Source organism: Falco cherrug, chromosome 2, assembly GCF_023634085.1.
Source record: "Falco cherrug isolate bFalChe1 chromosome 2, bFalChe1.pri, whole genome shotgun sequence".
NCBI classification, from domain to species: Eukaryota; Metazoa; Chordata; class Aves; order Falconiformes; family Falconidae; genus Falco; species Falco cherrug.
Genome location: NC_073698.1, coordinates 65308275 through 65324962, shown reverse-complemented (window position 1 = coordinate 65324962; position 16688 = coordinate 65308275). Strand labels below are relative to the sequence as shown.

At 42.9% G+C, this 16688-nt stretch overlaps 1 protein-coding gene across 3 annotated transcripts in view; it reads right to left on the bottom strand.

Moving 5' to 3' along the window:
- Nucleotides 1–15474, bottom strand: part of TFDP1 (transcription factor Dp-1) — a 49510-nt gene extending 34036 nt beyond the window's left edge. The window contains exons 1-3 of one of the 3 annotated variants that reach the window (XM_014279674.3): nucleotides 15323–15474; nucleotides 13738–13822; nucleotides 1100–1166 (exon numbers count right to left, since the gene is read on the bottom strand). In XM_014279674.3, coding sequence (XP_014135149.1) covers nucleotides 1100–1166; nucleotides 13738–13749 — 79 coding nt within the window. In that variant the 5' untranslated portion in view covers nucleotides 13750–13822; nucleotides 15323–15474. Of the gene's footprint in view, nucleotides 1–1099; nucleotides 1167–13737; nucleotides 13823–14678; nucleotides 14841–15322 lie in introns of those variants that run through there. The other 2 variants (XM_055701882.1, XM_055701881.1) reach the window with 2 other exon arrangements.
- Nucleotides 15475–16688: the final 1214 nt, after the last annotated feature.

Below are 16688 nucleotides of genomic sequence, written 5' to 3'. Positions count from 1 at the left end.
ATCTACTATGAGATGCCCATGAACCAAGCATGACACTGCACAGAAAAATTACCCTACTTCCATACAAATATGACTGATGCTTCACTTGGAGTCATATACACTATTTTGGTCACTTGCATTCAAGACATTGATGAAGGCAATAAACAGGCTCAAAGAATGATGATAAGGAAAATACAGAGCACAAAGGGCTTATCTGATGAGGAATCTAGGAAACAGTGGCTAGGTGGCCTGACAAATTAAAGACTGCTAAGATACCCAGTTGTTATTTATAAAGAGTAGATAAACATACTGGAGAAAAACTATTAAGCTGAAAAATCACACTGCCACCAGCAAAATGCATGAACCGGCAAGAATATACTTAACTGGAAATCAGAGAATAGTTCTACAGTCTTACTATGGAAACAGCCTTCCCATAAGAATATAGGGGACAAACCCCAAATCTCCACATGCAGCATAATCAGTTTACAGAAGAGGTTATATAACATAGCTGTCCAGAACTGCAGGTGACTGGAACTCAGTGGTGCTTCTGTTTTTTCCCCCAAAATTGCTAATTGTGAAGTGCAGCTCATAACTCTCCAAATGTTTAGATACTCCTGGGTTTTGAGCTTACCTATTGAATTCAAGTTACAGCCTGTGTTTTACTAAACTCCTTGATTACATTACACTATCATACATGCATTATCTGCAAGTCCAGAACAGCTCTTTTCAAAATATATTTTCAGATAATGCATCCACACTAGTGCAAGCCTACCATAAAAACTGTCATAACCCATTGTAAACTCCTACACTCCTGCATTTTTCCCATTTGTCAAAACATAGTGCCCCAAAAGATGTTTTAGATCATCCTGGCCTTACACTTAAACACGAGCTACACTAACAAGAAGATCACATGTGGGATGACAAACCACCACTGAACTTCACACATAGTTTACAGACAATTATAAGCCACAGAGAATCTACAGTTTGCTTGCTGATTATAGAATATATAACTTAAGAAAAGCTTTACAAAAACTATGCTAAGAAAGCAGTTTAAAGCCAGTAATAAGCATAACAACTGAAAAACAAGAAATGGAGGTCTTACTAAAAATTGCGTTCTTACCTTTTCCAGGACTTAGGTTTTGGTCTATAAACACCTTAAGCTCTCCATTGGCTTCAATTAGTCCAGCCTGTTAAAGAAAGTAACTTTTATTAAATTTACAAACTCAGATAACCTTTTATTGTTAAAGATGGAAGATATCATATACCAGAAGTCTCTGCTGCTACCACTTACATTTTGGCACAGATCTATCACGATGTAACGACACTGTTTGTGGCACAATATTTGCCAAATTTTAAAATCTTGATTTTATAAACACCACCTTCTTAAAAAGCAAGCAGAAAATCAGCTTACACCTATTTTGCTATTTTGTGTCCTAACTAAGGTCTTACAGTGTACATGCGCTGTTTTAGCAGATAGCTGAACACCCCTGTAATTAGAACCACTGACACCTGTGACTACACCTTTCTCTGTGTAGATACTATTTACCTACCATGAAAGTTAATAACGTTACAGCAAAAACAGTAGTGGTGGTAGAGAGCACCTTCAGGCATTTCGATCTGAAAAAAAGGCATTACGAAGAAACACCCTGAGCCTTTCAATTATTATTTTTTAGGGATCAGAATATTAAGCTCTTAAGTGAAAGAGCTATAGGATGACATACAAGTTTATAAAGCAATCACCATCCTTTCAGAAAGCTCACAGTACCAATTATTTTTAAAAATACTATTTAATTTTTGGACAGAAAATACTTGATGCAGTAATTACTTGGTATCTCCAGACAAAACAGTACTGAAAATACAGTGAACACACAGACTGTTTCCATTTAGAAAGAACAGCAAGAAAGTCAACACTTGTACTTAACCATAATTTAGCACATGGTGTTACAGAGGCTCAAGGTCCCCGACTGCATTATAAAATGCATAGGTGGTATTTGCAGGCTACTGTCAATCTTCAAAAGACAATTAAGTGGTTTGCTGTCAGTCAGCAACAAAGCCTGTCCCTTAGAAGTCTACCTGAAGATCCTACTTATTTGCCAGAAGTTCAGCAAATCAAGAGAGCCACTAGAGGATGCTGTGGTGCTGTTACTATCCAGGTGTTCGACAGCAAAGATTGAACTTCACAAAACGGTAAACTTTCCTCAGTGAAAATGGAGGGGGAAAAGATGATGACCGAGAATTGGAGATGGGCTGGGAAGTGAGTAGAAGAGAAATACTGCTCAGAGAAGCATGAAGAGCAGTGGCCTGTAACGGCATGGCAGCAAGGAGGACCTGGTGGCACAAAGAAACCATGAGACAGTAGAACCAGTGGGTAGAATGAAGAGCCTGTGGCAGTTCTGTCCTCCATTCCCCTAATTCCACCCCCCTCCCAAAAGTAATGACATAGCATTGGTTTAAGGAGACTGCAACAATTTACCAGTACATGAACACTGTCTGTTCTCCATCTTGCCCAGTAGGGATTCAAAGGTCCACTTGTTCAAGTGGCAGTTCTACTGCCCTACTGCCAGGCATCAGGGCTTTTTATAAGCCTAACTCTTCATTATGCTTAACTCAGAAAGGCAACAGACTGTATCAGACACTTTCAAAGAAGGTATACTCATCAATATGAAATCAGTATCATGTACAAAGATGTTAGAGCTACAAAGATGTTACTAGAGCTATACGCCATGGCAGTATGACATTCCAGAACGCTGGAACCCAATGTGCTATATGAAGGTAAAATTTTTTGTAAGTGTTGCATTATACTTCCATTCTACCTCAATTTCACAACAGAAGTGTTAAACCACACAGGAAGTGCAGTCTCATTGTCATTTCTTTAAATGCAGTACTTCAGTTTCTATTCAACAGCAGAAAGAGGCAGCTTGTACTCAAGGATTCCTGCAAATTCTCTTTTCCATGAGAATCAAAGAGATATCAATGAGAATGGAAAGAGATTTAATATAGAATTTGGGACCAATGGACCACCAAGAAAATGGCTGTTTCAATTTGTAATGTCTCTTTTTTTAGAAACACATGAATTTAATAGTATTATTAAATCCATTCATCAGTGTAAACGCAAGCAAACTTGCATCAAGCTCACATGTCAGTTACGGTGATAATAAAAAATATATTTAAGCTGTGATATTCAGCCATTTCAAGTATTAAATGCAAGTTATTATTTCAGTAGTTAGCAAATTAGGCAATGCAGTAATCAATTACTTATTGGTCCCTTCCTATTTTTTAACTAGAAGAGCCTCCAATATAACCATTTCTATTAATTCATTTTATCCTTAAATATTCAAGCAACCACCATACAATAGTATCAAATCATCTCATAAACTTCAAGTTTTCTTCTACATAATTAAAACACACAGTGACAAAGAGTCCCCAAAACAATATGCAACTCCAAAACCCACAATCCAACCTAGCATTACAGTCAGGTTAGTGCTACATGCCCCGGACCCTGCTTTTGTGTGACTGAAATTACACAAGTCACTGACAAACTGGAGAACATTTGGCAAAAACACTGCTTTTAATCAAGAAGAGAATACAATTTGGGAAAAATAAGAGAACAGCAACACTGAACAACAGTAAGAATCCCCTCAGGAACCACAACACTGGCAAAGAATAGAGAATCACCATTCCACCACCTTCCCACACTAGTATCTGACAAAAGGTTCAGCTCTAGCAGTTAAAATAGCTGGTAAATATTCAACTCATTTGTAAGAGTATGGCTAGGAAAGACTTCCAAGAAAAAAAATTTGGAAAGAATACTACCAAATCCCACACCAAATGGCATCCCCAGCTGCTACTATTCATAATAAAACCTGATTTCTGGTGAAAACTATTATTCCACCCTCGGTATCTTCTTCACACTTCTGGATACACTATTTAACTCTACAATGATAAATTTTTATAACCTGTTTTGAGTCTCCTCAGTCACAAATACAAGCTTTTGCTGAGAGAAAACTGAAAAGCAAAACTTCCATCCCATACAAAATTCTAGTGTCTTTGTTCTAAAATGGAAATAGTAGGCAAAATAATAATAAAAAAAAAGATCTCTGTGTATTTCAAAAAAATTAAAGCTATTTTCCAAGCCAGGTTATTTTGGATGACAGACACCAGGATTACTCCATAACCTATCTAGCAGTGCAGTACCCAAAAGAAAGAAAACAGAGGAAAGTGGGACCATAGCTTCCATTAGGCATATCACAGTCACAGATTCACAACAAACAAATAAAAGCAGACCCAAAACCAAAACACAACATACAACAACAACAAAACAACTCCACATGCAAAACAAACAAAGCACAAAAAAACCCAGACCAGCAAAAAATAGCTGATTTTCCCCAATGGAAAAGTAACCTTCTGCCAAGGAGGGTTTAGACATCAAGGAAATTCTATTTTCTGGTGGGAAAATATATGTAGTTTTCAGGCCTTATCAACCTACTCGCAACAAGGTATTCCGATATTTTTTTTACCTGATAATGTAATTTTTTCATATTCCACATTTTTTTCTTATCTTCTCATAATTCTCAATTTCAAGATGTGTTACTTCCTTTGATGATAAGACCAAGGCTATTTGAAATAATATCACGCTTTTAATAGTCAATTCTGAAAGCTTTTTAAGTGTGTGCAACTTCAAAATTTAGCACCACTTCCCTCTTCAAAGAGACATATTGGCTATGTATACTTACCCCTATGGCTACACAAAGAGACTCCTAGTATCCTAAACATGCAACAGATACACCCTTTATCCTTTCCAGATTCCAACAAAATCAACAATGATTTTAAAAAATAGCTTTTGACACTCAAAATAGCATCTATGTTGTAATAACTTAAGATCTCCCTTCCACAGACGAGAGGGAGATTAAAGACTACTGCACAAATTAGTAAATCTGGCAATTTTAACTGTGGAAGCTACGCTGGAGTGGAGACCTCGACCAATACCTAGGCTTTGTCTCATCACATCACTCAGAACTCCTAAGGAAAAGAAATCAACTGACAGGCTGCATGTATCAAAAATTCAACTGAAGTTACCTTTGGCCTGCTAGATCATCAGCAGTCACAAGGAGCGGGAAATCTATTTTTGTTTTGTTTACAAAATAAAAGATGAAAAGCACTACAAGCGCCCTCAGCCTGAAAGTCAGTAAATTGGGAAATACCTTTCTGTTGGGACTAAAGTTAATCTGAAACAACATTTGCTAAAAATGCAGAGAATTTCACTTGCTTAAAAATCCCTTAGTACAGACTGTCATAGAATAATTTAGTATCTTACTAACAAGCTAACATTCATTGTGGTCTCTGAAGTTATCTACTATAAACTTAATACTCTTACAACAAAAGCAGCATTTCTTCCACGGCTTTCTGGACTTGCAACTCAATTTCTTAATAAAAACTGGCATAAAATTATTCAGTAAACCCTTAAACTAAACAGAAAAGATGCAAGCTGAGTTTGGACTGAAGGACAAGGAACCTATAAAAGCATGACAAAGAAGTTTGACCAAAACAAGACTGAACAAGTGCACGTGCTATGCCTATCAGATTTGAAGGTCCCCACCACCACTCCCAAGTAAATAGGGGGAACAGAAGAGTGCTTCTGTGCCACAGAAATAGCGCTTCAATCTTGCTTCTAGGTAACAGCCCGTTCTATGTACTCTCCGAAAAAGCTGAAAAAAGAGCAAAAAGGGTAAAGATAAACAGAAACAGAGGTATTTGCCAAAAGGTGTTTCTCAGAATAGACATTTCCAGTTGCTAACAGCAGATGAAGCCCACCAAACTGAGGCAACAGGACTGTTTGACAGCAAAACAAGAAATGTGGGTGCCCAATATACAACAATGGTTAAAGAATGAGAGTCAGAATGGGACAGACAGGAAAACAGACAATTTTGGGACTGGCTGGAATAAAGACAGAAAGTGAGGTAGAAAATCAGATGGAAGATGGTAGATTATGAGTTAAGGTACAGAAAATGGGAGTCACTTAAAACATACAGGCAACAGAACTCATGAGAATCTAAAAGACAGCTTTAATAGAACAAGGAAATTGGAATCTGTGAGGAAAGGGGAAGAACACAAGAACTGCAAAGATGAACACAATCTATTCTAAACTACAACTGAAAGGGTAAACAAGCTGGGACTCAGACTGGGAAATTCAAAATAAATCTAGGAAGAAGTAGTTAAGTCAGAACCAGAAAATGGAGAAATTGGAAAAGAAAAGCATTCCCATTACAGTACATTTCCTCCCAGAGCCTGTCAAAGGCATGAGGAGGACACCTGTGCAGTCTACTGGCATTTGCAAAACCTACTAGCAACCAGCCACCCACCCTGTGCAAACTGTACCTAACTTGATCCATCCAGGATGACAATCCCTAGTCATGTTACTGCTCAAGAGTAGCTAATAAATGTAAAGGCACTCACTATGCCATGCAACTTTATGTGCCACTTCAGTGACAACATAGGGTTTGGGGTTTTTTGTTTGCCTTATTCTAATATCAGGAAGCAACACACACACACACACTGGAAAATTAGCACAGCTACGAAGCAGAGAAAAGCTTATAATCAGAAATAATGCTGCTTAAACAGCCTAATTCTTCTTTCACCTCTACTCATACTCAAGTGTCATTCGTAACAAGATGATAATATGCTATTTTTCCCATTGGATTCTCATCTCATTCAGGGATCAGAGGAGACAGTCTGGGGATGAATCATCACGTAATTGCAGGTGACTATTTTTATGGGACATCCAATATATTTTTCCCAAAAATTAAAAAAAGCGATTAAGATATGAAGTAGAGGATTGCAGGAAGGGAAAGGAAATTTCTTGAATTTAAATTGTTTGAATTTAAATTTAAAAAATTAAGTCAGTGAGAACTATTCTTTACTGTATAACATCATGCAAAAGAATTTTTGAAGTCAGGCTACAGGAGTCTGATCCTGCAAAGTTCTCAAATGTGTTATTTTACCATGTCTCAGTAGCCTCCTTCTGAAACAGAGATCATACCACATCCTCAGTTCATGGCAGCATCTTCAAGATTAATGTGTTTGTCAACCTCAACCACTCAGCAATGATCACTGAGCTTTCCAAAAAGTGTATTTGAATTATTACCACCTTAACTAGCAAGGCACAGTCAAAGCACTAGATATTAAAAGATCTGTATCACATAGAATTGTGAAGGTAAAAACCAAATACTGGTCAGTAGCTCAGTTAAGAACTGCCCATCTTTGGTCTGAATATAGGCTCCACTGATACTGCACAGAAGTTAAGACACCAAGCACACACAAAACGACACCTGAGGTCTCCCTATCGCAGAATACCTCAAGACCATTAGCTTTCCTGGCTGTACTTTCCAAATAAAAGTCTACAAACGAAGAATTTATTTTGAAGAAGAGTCAAACAGTGGTCCAGTCTAAGCAGCCACACAGATCAAAAATACCACAGGAAGAGATTCCTGGGGTGAATATGACCAAGGCACTGGTTTGCCACTTCTATATGACTAATACACATAAACTAATCTGAAAATAAAAGTTTTGTGTCCTCCTAAACTAAATACTCATATGCAGAAGTACCAGCAGCAGCCGCTTCCACAACTGGCTCCTGGTGCTGTTCTACATTTGACCTTAACAGACTTTTCAAGTAATGTTAACCAGGACTCATTCTGAAACCATTTGCCTCACCAACCTCCTTATCAGTATATTATAAGGCTACAGCAGCCCACAACATAATTTTCACGCAATACTGGGATGCTTAGGAAATTTAACACAAGACAAGCAGCCAGAAGCATTTTTGGGGAGATGGACCACTGTCAACCTTTAGAATCAAGTTGTCCACTATCTATATGAGAACCACCTCAACATAGAGAACGTTTAGCAAAGATTGTCCCATTTTACCTCCCATTTCTAATTAGCCACAATAAGTCTCCATTAAATGATATCCAGACAAGCAAATACAGACGCTAGATAAGTAATCCCTAATGTAACTTAACTTTTAAAAGCTGCATTTTTGTTTAGCATGTTAAGTCATCAGCACAGTGTATTTACTCAGTAATACTACAAATATGTATCTATATAGAGTCACTACCATTAACTAACGCAGACAATTAATAAAGAAGTTAAAACACTTGAAGGCTAAGAGAAAATGCTTTCTTTACACAAATAAATTGGCAAGGTGACAGGCAACTTCTGAGTTGCTATTTTCTGACCTATAAATACAAACCAACACAGGCAAAAAGAAAAAAGGGAAACACTTATTGTGTATTTGGAATGTAAAAAGGAGAGCTTAAAGATCACTTTCCTTCTGCCTTCCTCTAAAAAAGATATTTAAAAAAAACTTTAACAACATTCAAAATCCCAGACTGAGTTGCCTTTTTAGAAGACCCAATTTCATATTATTATTTGATCTTCAGTTTGCAAACTTCTGAACACATTAGAACTCACTAAAGGCAAACAGAAATAGATCAAGCTACCAAGAAGTTGCTGAACTAAAACGGTGTCAAAAAAGGTGCATGAACCACTTGAGATTCACTGAAGACTTAACTTCTCTAGTCTGCCTCACCAAAATTCCCAGTACATAACCAAAAATAAACATAAAAGGAGAAACACATGCTGGTATTTTAAGAAGAGTCTGAAAAATGTTTTGAAGACTTTTCAATACTTGCTGGGCATTGAAAGTGTATCATGTAAAAAAGATCCAAAATACATCAATTTCCTACTTCCATTAGGTTTTTTTCTTTATCCATCCTGAATGTATCTTTTTCAGACCACACAGACTTGCTCAAGATTGATGTAGAAGCCCCACACAAAAAGCTATTAAAAAGAACAACTTTTGTGGTGTTCTGGCACAACTAATACACAGAAGCACAGATCTACTTCTTTCCCCAAATTTAGCAGACCTATTGACCTAGCCAGTAAAGCTCACTAAAAAATTAAGTTTGCTGTGGGTTTTTTTAAGTATTTTTTGAGCAAAGCATTTATTACTATGATAAATGAATTCAATGCATTAAACTACATAACCAAATGTATTCTGAATATCCATCAGTGCTAATCCCTACATCTCTAGATCTCTTAAAGAGTAATGGTAGATCAGGTGCTGAACATTACACAGGTAGAACTTCTCACATGGTGTCCTCAGATTCACGTATGCGCACAGGGCTTCTGTTGCAAAGACAGATACACGGGCCATAGCTACTACTCAATGAGATTAGTAGAAGCACCATGAAATACTAAACAGATACAGTAAGTTTTATGCAAACCAGAGATCAAGAGAAAAATCCCTCATGAAGTAATTCAAGCAAAGAGATGACAGCAGAGTAAAACATCATTTAGAACAAAAAATTAAAATCTGATTTTATAGAATGAGCAGTACCAAAGCCAACCAACACCACTGCCGACAACCTATGAAACTGTAAAATGCACAAGCTTTCCAGACAAACAGTTCTCAAGAAAGGTATTTTAGTCTGTGAGAAATTCTGAAGTCTAACAGTGGTGTATCAGTTCAAAAAGTTTTTGAAAACACTGAAGTAGTTTTCAATTGAACACTCTTCATGAACAGTTGGTTTTATTTTTCAAATGACTGGAAACAGTCCATGCAATAACAGTGAACTGAAACAATCATAAGCAACTGCTACTACATAGAGTATTTCATTTACATAATTCACCTCTTTTGATATCAAGATATCAAATATCTCTTTTGACATCATTTTCAAGATAAGAGGGAATCTTACTCATTCGTTTTGTCTAGCCCCCTTCTCCTCAGTACTTGCAGTAACACCATACATTGGACTATACCCTGTAAAGGACCACCAGCTCCTTGCAAGTGCCTCCTGTTTCGTCACTTCTATGTAACAGTGGGCCTTCAAGAAAGGAGCCACAAGCTTCTCTTTCTTTATGGCTACTTGAGAAGCCTCAGCAATTCATTTGCAACAGAAGTAACAGAGAGGAGAAACAGGGTCACACCACAAGTTGGATCTTCAGATATACTACAGAAACTGTTTAACGGTGGAAGGCATTTTAACCATTGATGCTAACAAGTATTTATTGTCTTAATTTACAGAAAATTCTCAGCGTATAACTGAATATAAAAATGGCCAGCAAGTAGTCCTCAGCCTTATACTGGGAGCTGGAAGACAGAAAATTGTTACCAAAACCAAATTAACTTTTTTGGTACAGTAACTCCTGCTCCTTCTTTTGATGCTGCATCCTGCCTAGTGTTAAGTATGCCATGGATGGACAGGTCACCATTTCACCTAGGGACCTGCACTCCCCCATCAAAATACTAATCCCTTGAATCCAGCGAGCAGCACAAGTCAGACAAGGACCTCAGTGTCTATGTCTGGCTCCTCCAGCTCCTGCCTGAAAGGTGCCATGTTTGGTGGCAGAGTTTACAGTAGACTCAGCAAAGTCTGACACCAATTAACCAGAAAGAGGAATACTGGCTAAACTGGAGTTTCTGGAGATTGTCTGCATGTGATGACTACCTCCGTCTCAGACCAAGAAACTTCCCGTACAGTGCAAATGTACATGTCAGACTGTACCCAACTCTAATGACCTCAACTTCATTTATCATTCAGCCTCTGACAAGCAATAGAATTATTCCACTCCCAAGGTACGCAAATCCTTGAGATACTGCAATTGCTGTTCTCCCATCCACAGACATATTTTTTTCATTGTTTCTTTAAATTACACAAAAAGTCTTTCTAGTAACTAAGATCTGACTTGAATGTGCATTTACATAAAACAAAAAACATCTATGCTCATTACTATTATCAGATCACACTGGAAAAAGGAGTTTGCATCTTTTCTTCCCCTTTATGCATTCCGGATCCCCTACCCTTTATATAAGTTTTCAAAAAATACATTGATATACCCACAGAGACTTTAACCTTTACAAACTAGTATTCCTCTTTTTCCATTATTCTTTTTTAACTTATCCCATCGTAACATTACTTGTGATTATGCTCTTAAACTCCACCTGCAGACTCTTAACTAGAGGTGCTACATATGAACTCACCTCTCCCCCCCAGCTTCTTGATCACTGCCAAGGAAATGAAAGTATTTTGAAAAAAAAAAAAAATCAATGGTTTATTGCTTATTTTCTCTTCGTTGTACACTCTGAAATGCATTAGAGGTATACATTATAAAGTAACATTTAACAGAATTTAGATTTGAGTCAAACAGCTCATAAGCTTTATCTTGCCTGCTTACCTGATCAGTACTTCTGCAATTATTTAATCCTTTATAAAAACATTTCATGGGGTTTGCCAGTATTCTCCATCATGCTCCCCATTTGTTCAGTTATCCAATAGTCTCAGTCTGCAAACTTGTACAGATATTTGACTTTCCAAACAGGTCTTTTCAAATTATAGTTTTTACAAAGAAGTATCAGAGGAAGAGCTGGAATCAAGCTACAAAAGGAAAAGTGCTTTCCTGTGGCCAGTGGAAAGAGGGGTTAAGTAGGAGCGTGTCCTGTTGTGGGGTGGCCCTGGCTCCACACCTTCCTCTTCCCCAGGGCTGCCTGCTTCACCCTCACCAGAGCAAGCACTGGCCCCCACAGCACAGAGGAAGAGTGGGTCTCACATCAAGCCAGCTTTCCCAGGCTGCAGCACACCGAAGCACGCTCGGCCATGTAAATGCCACCTGAAGCCCAGACTTAACATTGTAGCAGCACAGCCCCTACACCACAGTTAGCCATCTCAGCTCCGCTGAGAAAAAGGGAAGGAAGGGGTGGGGGCATTCATCCACTATGCCATCTTCTTCACCACTACATCTCACAGTCAGTTAGTGCACTTGATAGGTGACATGGCAGAACCACAAGCCATTAATCACTGCAATATTTCCATGTCAAAATGTTTAATTTACAGCAGTGCAGGTCATAGACTCAGTGCCCAGGAATTTAGTGATACTGTCTCTATCATGATTAATTCCATTACTTTGCTTTGAAAAGAAGTTGGATTTTGGACGAAAAAATAAGAGAATAATTCTCGTACCTTCTGAAAATCCAAATTGTTATACTAATTAGCAAGCATCAAATCAAATCTAATAGGGCCCATAATCAGACCTGGAAATTTAAAATTTCCCAGCATTCACTACACATTTTAGACATCACGTAATGGTGGGTATGTAATAGTCTGCAAGAAGGTAAGCAGTTCATCTTTCTTCCCTGAGGCAGGATTAAGTATGTGTAGAGGTTTTTAAGAACAGGTTAGACAATCCTTCAATTAAGATTTCATACCCCTTTCTAGCTACCCTGTTCCGGTGCTCAAGTACAATTATAATTTTACCTAAAACCTGACCTAGATTTTATTTTTTCCAAATTCAGCTTATTAATTATTGTAGTAAAGATACTGAAAGCAATTTATTTTTCTATCTGCGGCATCTTCCATTTCTGAAGTTTATCATCATCTACACTATTCCCCCCTTAACTACCCTCTTATCTAGAATAAGCTAGATCTTTCAAAAATTAGCTTCACTCTTAAATGTCTGATTCTCATTCTGCTACCTTAGACCCTTCTAGGATATTAATCTGTATTTCCAGGTGCTAGCATTTCTTCACTGCGTTGATCTGTCTCAAAAGCTAATATTAAAAACAAAGTCCTTTAGTATCTCAATTACATTGAACTGTTTCAGTTTCATCTCCTAGTCTAACACCCCTCTTTCATTTTTTTTCCCGCTTATACAGCCTTTTATTCCCTGAACCGTGCTATCTGTAACATACGTGGCTGCCCTTATCTCTTCCAGGCAAGCTTTGAGTGACTACGTCTTTCTGGTTGCTTCTCCGCACACATAAGATGTTTTTCAGTTGCTTCTTGATGACGAAAATTCTCTAAAACATTAATTTGTTAAACCAATCATTATTCCCTGGAAATTCTCACTACATACAGCAGCCACATTGGACAACACAATCTGTTCTTGAAGAATCTGAGTTGCATCACTTGTCCTTAGGTTTTATACTGTTGGGTTTTGGTGGGTTCTTTTGAAGGGGCAATATATTCTAATTTGAATACAGAGTAGTATCTTGTCTCATTTTCAATAAGGAAATGTGCAAACCCAATTATATTAGTTATTAACAATGAATTACATCTCGAAGGCAGAACCTGTTTCAACTTTTTTTTTTTTTTTTTAAGTACTGGAATGGGTAAAGAGCAAACATGGTTCAAGAGGTATGCCACAGAATCAAAGACGTTAACCTTAACGTCAATGGTAATGGAAGTCTATGATGAAAGTCCCAAAAGCCTGTTTTTACAGATACTAACCAGCATCTTTTGGTAGATAAACAATGAACACATATGGAGACTGAACCATCTTCAGTCCCCTTGAATATATGATGCCTCCTTGAACACAAGAAAGGCAATGCTAGTTGACAACAGTAGCCCAAAACAACTCTGTCATACAAATAGTATTTGCTGGGGGTTTTAAAATCCAATTCAAAACTAAGTTGATTTAGGATTCAATATGAACGTGCATAATGCCAACGGCCCATGTGCTTTTATAAGCGCGGTGAATTCTTAAGACTAATTACTCAGAAAAAATGGCTGCAGATCTGAAGCTGCTTTATGCTGTTACATCTACAGAAAAATGCAGCTTAGGCTTGATGTACAACGTAGATAAGTTCCATATATTCATTAATGCCAGCTATTACAAAGCATGACCTCGTTTGCTTCTGTTAATAAAAACAATGATATTCTATGAGCTAAGCTTCCACATATGATGTGCTACAAACATACTTACATCTTTTGCCATGTTACCAAAGACTAGAAATCAGTCCTCTTAGAATCTTGACGGGTGCAGGACGCAAAGACAATGATGCTATTTTCTAGAAAGCAATTAAAGACAACGTCAGCTATAAAAAGGAAAGGAGGGAAAGTTTTTACAATTACCGACTACCACCAGATAGAATTTAGTTTTTAGGAAAAAACGCTTTTGAAGAGGAAGAAGTTTCCTGTCATCACCAATTTCCCCCCTAAGCCCCCCCCCCCCCGCCCCGCTCACACGTGGGAAATCGCCTTTTGCCGACAACGGGGTGCGCTCTCTCTCCCCGGGCAGGAGCGCCCTTCCCCCAGCACGGACCCGATCCCGGGGGCAGCGGGCAGCCCACGCCGGGCCGGCCCCTGCCCGGCTGCGCCCCTTCCAGCCCCGCAGCGCGGGCGCGGGCCGGAGCCACGGGGGGCAGAGATCGCCCCCGCGGCCGCCGCCTCCCCGCCCCCGTTTCCAGCAGCAGGCACAAGTAGGCCCCAGGGGCCGGCTCCCCCCGGGGCCTCGCAGCCCCCCTGCACCGCGCCCTCCCCCTCGCCGGCGGACGGGCCGCGGCCGCGCCGAGCGGTACCGACCGGCAGCCGCCGCCGCGCCTCGGGCACCCCGCGGCCGCCCGCCTCCCCCCCGGCGCCCCCCGGCCAGGGCCTCACCGCCCGGGCAAAGCCCTAAGCCCCGCGCCGCCTCCCCTCGGCAGCGAGGGGCCGCGCTAATCGCCTCGGAGGCGGCGGGGGCACCGAGGAAGGGGGGACGCGCCCGCGCGCCAGGCGGCACCGCCGGCGGGGGGGGGGGGCACCCCGTCCCCATCCTCCTCGCCCCGCCGGCGGCGGCACCCCGCGGCGCCCCCCCTCCCTGCCATCCCGCCGCCCCCGATGCTCCCCGTCCTGCTCCCGCTGCAGGCCGGCCCGGGCTGCCCGCACCTGAGCGGCCGAAGGCAGAGACAGCCGGCTCCATCCCCCGCCGCCGCCCCCAGACAGGGACCCGGAGCGCGGAGCGGGAGCACCCCCCGCCCGCCGCCGCGCTGCTGCGGAGGCGCCCAACTGCACATGTGCGGCGGCGCGCGCGGGCCTGGCGAGCGCGGCGGGAGGGGGCAGGGGCGGGGGGAAGCGGGCGCGGGGGGAGGCGGCGGGAGACCAACGGCCCCAACGGCAGCGCGAGCGGGCGGGGGGAGGGGGCCGGCAGGGACCGCCCCCCTCCCTCCGCTCCGGGGCGGGCGGGGGGGGCCGGGGGGTGTCTCCCCCGGCGGGCTGGGAAGTGACAGCCCGTTCCCAGCCCGCCTCTGCCCCCGCCGGACGCCAGCCTGGCGGGCTCCCGGCCCGCCGCCCCCGCCGCCCGGCCCGCCCGCGGCCCCGCACACCTGCCCGCTGCGGCCCGCGCCCCGATCGCGAGGGGCTGCGCGCGGGGAGGGGGGGGGGGCGGGGGGCGGGCGGGCGCGAGCGCAGCGGCCCCTCCCCGCGCGCGCGACCCCCGTCGCTCTTTCCTCTCTTCTTCTTTCTTTTTTCTTTTTTTTTTTCCCCTTCCCTTCTCCCCCCGTCGGCAGGAAAAAAAAAAAATTGAAACTTACACTTTTGTGCGTCCCACCGGCGTGACGCTGCGCGCTGACGTCACGGGGGTGTAGCGTGCCTTGCACGGGCACACGCGGAGCGGCCGAGCCAACCGCCCGCCGCTCCGCGGGCGCAGGGAGCATGCGCGGGATTTTCGCGCCTTCCAACTCCCCGCCCTGCGGCGCTCGCGGCGGAACGCGCGGGAAGCATCGGCGCGAGATTGCTCTCCGGCCCCGGCCGCAGCGGCCGCCCAGCACGTGGTCGGCGGCGCGCGCGCGCGGGCGGGAAGGCGCCGGGCTGCCCCGCGCCCTTATCGCGGCGGGACACGGCCCCGCCGCCGCGGGGAGGGCCGCGCCGGGGCAGCCCGCGCCGCTGGGGCGGGCCTGAGGGGACGCGGCGGCCGGCGGCGAGGAGCGAGGCCGGCGGGGCAGCGCGGCGCGGCCGGTTGCTGCAACATCCTGCCGGTGCTTCCTCATCACGTTTTGGCCGGCCGTTACTTGAGCAAGCGCGCTTGCTGCGATCGTTGCAGCAAAAAATCGGCATTTTACCGTAAACCAAGTGGAAGTTTTCCGTTAGGCGGCTGCAGTGCTCGGCCTCGAATCAGCCAGGCCCGCGCCGAAGGACCCGGTGCTCGCGCTGGCCGCTGCCTCCGGGCGGGACCCCGCGTGCCGGCGGTGCGCGTCAGTTCGGGCTGTGTGACGCAACTGCGTGAGAATGGTGCAGTTGGGAGCAAAACGCTTTCAGCACGTGTAGCGGGGGCTGTGAACACATATCTGTTGATGGTAGAAACTACAGCAAAGTCAAAAAGCTGAAAAGCTGTGTTGCTCCTAGGAGCAGGGACCACAGACGGGGGGGTGGGGGGGGGGGGTTGGGGGCAGGGAGGGAAGCTGCACATGCTTCTGCATGCGATACCAAGCCTGTGTTGTTCAATACTGCTCCGAACACCAAGAGGGGAGCTGAAAGCAAAAGGTTTGTTCTTTCTCCAAAACCATGCTGTTCCCTGATCATGGCTGGGAAAGATGACTAGTCAGGAACAGAAGACACAACCAGCAGAGCCACTCATGGAAACAGCCGAACAATCTAGCACAGATGCCAGAGGAGGTGCATTTCATCAGTTGACTAGATTCACATTTAATTACTTTTATACCTTACTCCATTTTATTTTTTTTTAAAGCCTTGGAGGAGTTGTGTTTTGTAAAAATGAGGAAACAGTAGCTACCTTAATTTTCTTGATAAATGGCAATCTTTGAAGTTTTTCGTTCACATTAACCCCCTGCTTGCTGCTCTGGGGTTCTGTTGCTCATGGAGTAGCCTGATTTGGTAACAACCATTACTACCCACTTTCTTCATTCTTCTTGACTAAGCTTGATGGTGGTGGACATCAAA